At 35.7% G+C, this 10,615-nt stretch overlaps 1 protein-coding gene across 1 annotated transcript; it reads left to right on the plus strand.

Moving 5' to 3' along the window:
- Positions 1–397: 397 nt before the first annotated feature.
- LOC131538449 (polyunsaturated fatty acid 5-lipoxygenase-like) lies at positions 398–10,063 on the plus strand. Its single transcript, XM_058772326.1, has 14 exons — positions 398–541; positions 2,214–2,412; positions 2,574–2,652; positions 4,535–4,654; positions 4,800–4,909; positions 5,490–5,662; positions 5,843–5,977; positions 6,067–6,270; positions 6,413–6,499; positions 6,949–7,118; positions 7,228–7,340; positions 7,496–7,596; positions 7,699–7,869; positions 9,569–10,063. Exons 1-14 carry the CDS (start codon positions 398–400, stop codon positions 9,746–9,748), a joined length of 1,986 nt encoding a protein of 661 aa, XP_058628309.1. The 3' UTR covers positions 9,749–10,063.
- Positions 10,064–10,615: the final 552 nt, after the last annotated feature.

Below are 10,615 nucleotides of genomic sequence, written 5' to 3' on the forward strand. Positions count from 1 at the left end.
TTACAAAATATCTTCATGGAACATGAGCTTTACTTAATATACAAATGATTTTTGGCATAAAAGAAAAATCAATAATTTTGACCCATACAATGTATTTTTGGCTATTGCTACAAATATACCCCAGCGACTTAAGACTGGTTTTGTGCTCCAGGGTCACATATTTCTCCACATTTAAGGACCACTGGAATACCAGGAATACTCATCTCTATGTTGAGAAATGTGATAAAGTGCACATATTCAGGTATTAACATGACATTTTGGATTGGTGGTCCACACCCACATTATAATGCCACAGGAGGTGGAGCAAATGTATATGTGTCGGAAGTGAACTTCATATAAATTTGAGTAGGAATACAGCTGAGGATCCAGAGATTGTAGATCCTTCCACACAGGCACAATGTCGACCTACAAGGTGACTGTATATACTGGTAGAGAGGTGATTGCTGAGACAACGAACAGAATTTACCTGACGCTGATGGACTCAGAGAAGCGGAGCAGTGAAAGAACCCTGTTGAATCACTGGTCTTCTATTCATAAAACGGTAAGAACTTCAAATACTTGATTATATTTACTTTAAATGTGCAGTATGTAATATTGAAGAAAATCCCAGCCATTCTGCTCTGGAACGCATATTTCAGAGTAGAATTACTAGCAATAGCATTATTTTTTCAGAGAAACAGCCATGTAAATGTAACGTGTTTCCTAAATATCTAATAACATATTCTTTTTTGGTTTAAGAAGAGTCAAACAACTTACATACAGCACCTTTGTGTGTGTGTGTGTGTGTGTGTGGAATTGGAATGTCCAATTGTTGTGTATTTGGGAAACGATTCTTGAAACCGCATCCTAAGACTTCCAGAACTAGTTAAGTCTCTGCCTCCAAAAGGCAATATGAGATGCGTACTCTGTCTATAAAAGAGGAAGGTCCAGGTTATCTCTACGGTTTACCTTCTGCACATTGTGCATTTACTATAGGACAATCTGTTTTTACAGCATTTGTTCTATATGTATCTGAAAAATCCAATCGGAAATTGTAAAGGAAGTGTTCCAGGGTTTTGTTTTGTCTTCTTGAATGTATGAAAGTTATGTATTTGTAGTAAGTTTCAAATATTCAAAATATACACTTTGCTTTTTAGTTTCTAAGGTATTGTAACTCCGTATTCTGCATCAATTCTGTTTCATACCAGTGGATATTGAGTTTAGTATTTGCCCATTTCTGCTTTTGAATATGGTGTTTCCCAATAAATAGATTTATTAAGGTTTTATTGTTCTTACCAGAGTTCAAATGCTTAAACATTATTACAATAGCTTTTCAGATAACTGCACTTTCATTTAAAATACATTTTAGTGAGTACATCCCAGTCAACCTCCAAACATCCTCCCACTCAATATTACTATTTGAATTTTAATATGCTTTGCATGTTGTTAAACTTTTTCTAAAATGCCCTATTGTTCTTATTATTAAGGGCTAAGCACTAAAGTTACATAGGCACTTGTTGTACCTTTTGGTCTTCTTCGTCTTCTCCTCTTGAAGTCTATGGCAGCCCATAGAACCATACATAGGAAATTTATGAATTTGGCACACAGACAGAAGACAGTCTGAACTGTTACTTTTGTTTATTGTCGTGAGACCGGTATTGTCAGATTCTTTGGGACATGCCGAGAACAATGATACCAATTACACCATAGCCGGCTGAACTTGCTGTTTTGAGCTTTCTTGAAAAACCTGCTTTTTTGAATTCCTTCTAGATCATTTGCCCAATTTTTACAAAAAAAAAAAAGGTGCTGATCAACTAAATCTGATGCTGTATTGCTACAACATTTTGGCGTATTGACACTTAACTTTATGCGTTAGAGTCACCCCACATGGACCACAACACATCTATTTGGTCACAGCGCCACCTATTGGTCAAGTGATTGTATTAATGGTGTTTAACCATTTAGACTAGTCTCCAAATCACTTTTAATTTCTCATATTTGCTACTGCTCTGATGCTCCCTGCCATACTAACAGGGCTGGCACCAAGGGGAGCATCCGCGGGCATTGCCCCGTCGCAGTGGTGAGATAAAATGATAAACCCTGGGTATCCTGCAGAAAAGTGGCACAATTAGGATTAATCTCTCTTTACCAAAGTCTGCGGAGAGATTGTTAGTTAGTTTGTTTGTTGTTGTATTCCCCCACATATAACATGTCTAATAAATGTTATCATTAAGGAGATCTCCCTTGACATCCATGTGGAGAAGAACATTGGAGACATTGTCCAGGTGAAACTTGAAAAGCAGAAACATCGCATCTATTCTCCTTGGTTCTGTAAGCATATCACAGTGCAAACACCTTCTGGAGACTGCTTTGAGTTCCCCTGTTATTGCTGGTTAGTGGACGAAAATGAAGTGATGATCCGAGAAGGCACTGGTACGTGACTCAGACTCACTTTATTCATTATCCAGTTTTTAATGAAGCATTATTATTATTATTATTATGTTTAAAATTCAGTTGTGATTGAGTCATGTCTTAAATGCTGTCCTTTCTATGTGTTATATGTGTATTATCTATTTCTTTATGTGTTCATCTAGCTCGACTGCCTCAGGATGATACCAAATCTTTTCAAGAGCAAAGAAAAGATGGACTGGAATCTAGACAGAAAATATTCAGGTTTGATGAAAGAGATTTTTTGTTTTTGTCCCTAGATACAGTTCAGTGTGCTTGACACAAATATCGGTTATCTGTCTCTTACCATTTAAAACCAGAAAATATTTTTACTCAGAAAAAATTCACCCGTACCATGTAAATTAGTTTGTAATCTGGGGTCAGTGGAAGAAAAATGGCAGGGGACGAATTAACCTTTTCTGGACTAAATTTATAATGGGGTAAAAATAACTTTTATTTAATTACATTGGCCAACATTTCTCTGGTTTCCAATTAGCCAATTTCACAAAGACCAGTGTTGTCAACTTAGCAATTTTGTTGCTAAATTTAGCAACTTTTCAGACTACCCTAGCAACTTTTTCTTCCAAAAGCACCGAGCAACAAATTTAGCTATTTTTTTATATTTATTTGGCAACTTTTAGCAACTTTTGATAAGTGACTCAAACAATAAAAAGGCATGCATTTTCCATCTAAATTACGTAAAAAGAGGAAATTAAAGATGCTTAGCAGTACACACATCTTTTAACATTAAGTTAGCTGCTGTTTGCAATTGTTAAATTTAATAATCATAATAATAGTTGAATAATTGAATCATTGTTCATTTATGATACACCTTGTTAGTAGCTTGTACCTACGATTGTTGATTAGTTAGTACACTGTAAGAAAAATGGAAAAGGTATTATATAGTAATTTTCCAGGATATTATCCGTTGTAACCCTGCACTCGAAAACACAAAATACAATACGTAATTTAAAATGCAGGTAAAAAAACCTGTGAAAAATCAATAAGGAAAATTCCTATATATTAACATAGATTGTGCCCTATTTTACAGACTTTACTTAGAGTGGAGCACACTAAATAACTACTAATACACTGTTTAAAACTATAATTGTTCAAAATGTGTAGTTTTAGTTTACTAACTAATAAGAATATAAAAATTTTGTAAATTTAATCATCATAATTGTAAGTTTATTAATTAATTGAATTATTGAACAATAATTCAATTTTGTATTTAAAAATAATTATATTTTAATATTATATTAGCATTTATATTATTTTACGAACAAATCTAAATTAACATATATAAAATATATTTTTTGACTGAGATTTGATGTAGTGACAATTTTGCACCGTGATTACGTAATGACATCACAAAGTCATTTAGCAACTTTTAGCAACAAATCGACCTTCCTTTAGCAACTTTCCCTGAAAATTAGTTGGTAACACTGACAAAGACACCACTGCAGAGAAAGTGACTTCGCTTACCCAGTTGCAGTTGTTGTTTTGGCCTTTTCACAAATAAAGTTTATTCTTCTATGCCTAAAAATGAATTGCTTTTTGGTTGTAACTGATCCAGATACTCAGATCACCAACTTTACATGCTCACAAGTACTGGGTATTTTGACTTTTGCCAGCTCGCATTTCATTTTCACAAATAATGTCATCTAACAAATAGCTCATCACATCAACAAGAAATTAAGGGAAGCTGTATGTATTCCTAAAACAGTGATGATGTGCAATGATTCTTCTCAGAAATGTTAAGATGCATATTATGATTGACTTAATTATTTGGAGCTAGATTTATTGAGTTCTCTGTGATGTTTGGCAAGCCTTATTTGCCATGGTGAATTCTACCCCTACCTTGCTAAAAAACTCATTAGTTGCCATGCCCCAAACTCAGACCATTAGTTGAGATAGAAAGTAATGTGTTGGGCTTAGACAAGGAGGATTTCCATTCAACTCATTGGAAGAACAGTACTTGAAATGGATGCTGAGCTGAATCTTTGCTTCTTAGGCACTCGGTTCTGGTTCTGGAAAAAAACGTCTCCTTTAAATATCATTCTTGGTGTAACTGTGCAAGTAAATGTTGTTGTTTTTCTTGTTGAAGATGGAACCAGTGGAGACCAGGCTTCCCTAAGAGCATAGATGCCACAGTGAAAGAACTTCCTAAAGAAGTTCAGTTTGATGAAGAAAAAGAATCAGAGTGGTATTGGGATTTAGCGAAAGTGTAAGTTTGGGGACTGTGTCATGGCCAAAGGCTCCATTGATTTGTTACAAAATTTTTCCTCTGTTTACCAGAAGGAATTCTGCACAATGCAGTACCATAAAATAGTGTTCATGTTTCTAATTAAACTCTATGCACTCTGTTCCAGGTTTGTGTATTTGAAAGTTGACCAAATTGAGGGTTTATCTGAGTCCTGGGAAAACATTGCAGATATTGGACAAATATTTGGGCATATAATAAACGAGAACGCAGTACAAGGTTTGGATTATTTCTTCCTCTGTCAAGAATGTTTGTTCCCTTTCAAGGGAGCTTGTGCTGCATCGGAAGTTATAATGCTAAAGGACCGCCTCTTGAAAGCGTAGTGTTTACATGAACACTAAATAAAGCAATCATGTTTATGTGCGTTGGTCACAAACTTCAAATTGATTAATTGATTTTTAACATGCGCACACTGCACTAATGTACAATATAATATAATGCTGTTTGCACATACTATTCTTTGAAGAGCAGACTTAATGTTTATCTATTTCGCTTCCTAATTGGGAGTCGATGATTACATGAACCGTTGTACTGTGCTGCTTTTTATCAAGCAGTAAGAACACCTTTCCCGTGCCCAAAACAAGGCATCTCTAGATCACAAATCACACAGAGGCGTTTGATTTCCCATGCAGCGTCTTGTTCCCTTTTCAGGAACCCATGGTTACAGTCGTAACCTGAGATGCTTGTTTGTTTGTTTTCTTCTTTTAAACAAAAACTATATATCCGAACACAATTTTTTGTAGGAAACCTTGTAAGCCTTTGACTGTTGACTCAAGTTTCTCCTTTGTAATCTGGACAGTGAACGTGATCCAGGACTGGAATAAGGATTACATGTTTGGCTATCAGTTTCTGAATGGCTGCAATCCTGTCATGATCAGGAAGTGCACAAAGCTTCCAGACAAATTTCCAGTCACACATGAGATGGTCGAGGGCTGTCTGAAGAGAGGACTCGCACTACAAGAGGAATTACAGGTCAGAAACAGTAAGACATAAATCACTTGAACAGCTGGTCAATTATCAAATCCAAGACTTGTTTGCTTGTATTGTGATGTCATTCACATTCTGGAGTTTATATAAAAGACTCATATCAGTGTTATTTTAACCTACAATCTGTTTATTCTAACCTATACACCTATAAACACACGTTTACAGGCAGGAAACATCTACATAGCAGATTATGAAATACTGAAGGGAGTGCCAGCATCTAGCAGCCAGCGCTATCTGACTGCACCCATCTGCCTACTGTACAAGAATAATCTGAACCAAATTGTGCCAATCGCCATTCAGGTATCTGTCTTACAATCTGTATCAAATGAAAACAATAAATGCTGTTTTGCAGTGAATTTACCTGTTTGCCTTTATTATATCTGAATCAGCTCAGTCAAACCCCAGAGGAAAAGAGCCCAGTTTTTTTCCCAAGTGATAATGAATATGACTGGATGCTTGCCAAGATGTGGGTGAAATCTTCTGACTTCAATTTACACCAGTTGGTCACACACCTTCTCAAGACACATCTGTTTTCAGAGGTTTTTGAAATGGCCATGTACAGACAGCTTTCTGCCGTCCATCCCATATACAAGGTACCTGTATTTCAATACACAGTCATGATAACTGGAGAATGTCCTTTCATGTACGTCAGTTTATTGATGACGGGTTGCTGGTTCTGATATCCTATTTTATTATTTAATGCACAAGTTTAAATGCATAATTTGCTTCTTACAGTTACTGATGCCTCATGTTCGTTTCACAATCGCAATCAATGCAAAGGCCCGTGAAAACCTCATCAGTGAAGACGGGGTCTTCAGCAAGGTAGCTTCACAGCTAATTTAATATATCTATACATAAACAGCATCTTGCTAGTATACAGAGCAATTCTATTTAGATTTGATTATTCTGTGCTTGTCTGGCAAGACATACTTTCAGTCTGTGATACAGATTTAAAGACACAAACCTTCATTATGAGAAAACTGAGGATTACCTGACTTTTTGGCTTTTGATATTCTGTCTTTTTGCTGAATGCTCTTTTTTAAGTACTTAGGCTTCATTATATTTTGTTAGCTGGTGTTTAATAGACTGTGTAAACAGACATACATATTTAGCTTTTGAATATCTAGAAATGCAAAAACATCCACCAGAATGAAAAATTCACCCATTATTCCCATAGGGAGTCACTTGAGTAGCCTAAATAAATGCTTACAATCTAGTTAATTCCTGAAAATATTTCGGCAAAAGATTAACTGTATTCTTGGTGTCCAAAGATCGGTAGCATCAGTGGAGCTGGGATGGAGAAACTGATACAAAATGCCATGGAGACTTTAACCTACAAGTCCCTGTGCTTCCCTAAAGACATACAAGCTCGAGGAATGGAAGATGTGCCCAACTACTATTATAGAGACGATGGCATGAAGATCTGGAAGGAAATAAACTGGTAGGTGGTCCCATACTACTAGTGCAAATGTACAAATTAGTACACATACGTGTCAGTGAAAATGTTTGACATCCAGAGTATTTTTTTCTTTCTTTCTATCTCTCTGTAGCTTTGTTTCTGCTGTGGTCATGATCTACTATGACAGCAATGAGGCGGTTCAACAAGATGTGGAGATTCAAGGGTTTGTGAAGGATGCCTGCCTCGGCATGAATAACTCTGACAGTGAGTACAGGTTCAACTTATCAAAATGTCAGTGTATGGTTGTCTGTGCAAGCATGGATGATTGTTTGTAATCTTATATATTCTATATGCATCGTGTGTATCAAGTCACCTTTAAAAGTGTACACAAATTAAATGCATACTGCCACTGTTCACAGGCTTTCCAAAGTCTCTGGAATCTCGAGAGCAGTTGGTCGAGTACCTGACTGTCGTGATTTTCACAGCTTCAGCACAACATGCTGCTGTCAACTTTGGACAGGTGAGGTTACACACTTTCATATCATCGACAAGAGTATTTAAAATTGCTAAGCAAAATTCTGGATAATATCTGTAAGCTAATATGTGAGAGTTTATGTTCCAGTTTGACTGGTATGGCTGGATCCCCAACAGTCCTTCCACCATGCGCAAGCCACCTCCTCAAAAAAAGGGCCAAGTGGATATGAAGTATATCATGGACAGTCTGCCTGACCGTGGTTGTTCCAGCGAGGTTCTGGGAACAGTTTGGTCCCTCACTCGGACCGAGAAGAAAGAGGTTTGATGACTGATTCGCATCTACTTTTCACTTGAAATTGTAAAGAACATGGCAGCAGTCTAGTCGGTAACACTTTATTTTGATGGTCCCTTTTGAACATTCTGTTGACACTAAGTAATGTTGCAACTACATGTCAGCAAACTCTCATAAGAGTATTAGTAGACTGTCTGCTTCGTATCTACTAACTCCTTACTGTGTTGGTCTCCCAACAGATATTCTACTCACTATAAGTAACTTTGCAAGAACGTGTCAACTTAATCTAACCCTAACCCTACCAGTCAACTAATACACTACTAACACTCTAATGAGAGTCAGTAGAAATGTAGGTGCAACATTACTTATAGTCAATAGAATGTGTTAAAGGGACCATCAAAATACAGTGAAACCGTCTAGTCTAAATCAATGTGAAAGGGAATTAACTTTTTAGTAGCTGAGGGTACAGAGCACCCGTGTACGGGTTAAAAACATATGTCAAAGATAACGTTTTGAGGTGTATTTAAGCAAACATTCATTTCAAATTCTTATTGTTGTAAATTGTTTGCTTGCTACAGTGAATGTATTCTGCGGCACTGTCAACGTACAAGTATTTTTCAGTCAAACAGTGCAACTAATTTAACTGACCCTTCGCTAAGCCCCACTTTAAAAACGTCGCCATTTTTGGGGAGTAACGGCATATTTATGTATTAATTTAATGCTGTTTCATATTTAAAATACTAAATATTAGGAGTGCCATTCTATTATAGTCCAGTATAAATCCTAGTAGAGAATGAAACGTCTACTAGTACACTATGTATTATGTGCCACACTGATGCATTTTAAATTCAAATGTAAAACCGTGTAGAATAAGTAATCTAATAGTAATCTAGTAATTGTTACTTACCTTGAGTAATCTACCAGAATGTGTTACAAATGACATTTTACACCCTGTATTCTGTATCAGCACAAAAACTTAACAGGCAATCTTCTGCTCTTCTCTAATGTTGGTCAATGTCCCGTGTGTCTGGATAGTTTTGAACTAAAATATCTAAAAGTTATAGAAAGGACCATTTATCTTAAAAAAAATGATTTAGAAATAGAGTAAAATGTTGTTGCTGGATCACGTACAGCATTGGCACAATTAAGTAATTAAATCATTAATGTTTTGATTAAGGTCACTGAGGGGATAGTAAGAAAACAGTTCAAAGTATTGTGATTATGTAGTTGTAACAACATTAGGAAGAGTTCTGTTGACTCACGCTAATGTTGTCAGTTCACAATAACAAATTGCCACCTTTATCCAATTTAAAAATGTAGTAAAATCAAATTGGCGGTACAAATCATATTGATTTATTCTTTTAAATCTTTAAAAAAATATTACAAGTTGAATCTTGTGCAACTTATAAAATGAAGCTGAAATTGGGTAAATTATTTTGATGAGATGAAGTGACATGACTTGCTGATCAATCATTTGCATTGATTCTGATTTGTAGTGCAATTTTAATCATGTTCCCACATAATTTTACAAGTTCTTTAAAGAAACACGGCAAATACTTCCAGATATTTCCATGTTATGAGAACATTCTTTTCTGGGGTGTTTTATAAGCTTGTCTGAGTGATTGACAGTAACCGAGGGGGCGGAGTTTAGAGGCGAGTCAGTTTATCTTGTAAAAAGAACGAAAAATATTGTTCTGTTTTCTGAAGACCTTTTTTTCCCCCCCAGCTGTTCTTAGGCATGTATCCAGATATGTACTTCACAGAGCAACCAGTGAAGGAAGCCATAAAAACTTTCCGCAAGAAACTAGATGAAGTGACCAACATCATCAAGAGCCGGAATGAAGAATTAACATTGGCCTATTGCTATCTGTCCCCAGACAAAATCCCCAACAGTGTTGCAATTTGAGGAAATACTGGCAGAAACATTTTGCCGGGCCTAACCATAGTGTTTACGGCCAATGCATGCTTCACAAAGAAATAGAGAAGAACAGCTCTACTCAAAATAGAAAGTATTGTAAAACAGAGCATTCTGCCTTTTAAGGCACTTTTTAGAAATGATGTTTGATTGAACTCTGTTGTTGGGAAGTATGGGATATTATTTTGTAAAGCCTAAATATGTGCATGTGTGTATCTTATCTGAGAGGTGATTATCAGGAAAGCAGAACACTTAATTTGGCTTTGCTTTCAAAGAGCACACAAAAGCTTGTGTCGCAATACATTTATTATTGACTTTCTTTTCTTAATTCATATAAATGTGTGTATTCATACATCCATTCTATGGTATTCATTTATTCATCTTTTGATTCATTTATTCATATTTTTATTATTCATCATATATTGTTTGGGTTGTATTTTAGGTAATCGTTTGACCTTATAGATTTTAGCTTATTGACATCTACCATCTGTATGGATTTTGTACTGATTATCATGTTTTGCTGTTTGCTGTTTGGAGGGAATATATTTCTAGCTTCATTTCTTTCAGTATGAGGGAGGTTTTCTCTGATAGAGATTAGCTGATAAAGGATTGCTGTCATGGACATGAAAAAAAAAAAAAACTGTGAACATCTCTGACTGCACTTCAAATAGTGGTTATGTTTGTTTTTCCCCTGGGAACTTTCTCTCATAATAAAAATGCTTTAATAAAATAAAGAGAAATCATGTTTTCATTACATTTTATATCAAGACTGGTTTTGTTTGCGATCTCATGACAACCGTTTTCTTTTTTCATTATAACAAAAGTATTTTTCCTGACCTTTGCCATCTTATAAATGTT

This window comes from Onychostoma macrolepis, chromosome 04 (genome assembly GCF_012432095.1).
Source record: "Onychostoma macrolepis isolate SWU-2019 chromosome 04, ASM1243209v1, whole genome shotgun sequence".
Lineage (NCBI taxonomy): Eukaryota > Metazoa > Chordata > Actinopteri > Cypriniformes > Cyprinidae > Onychostoma > Onychostoma macrolepis.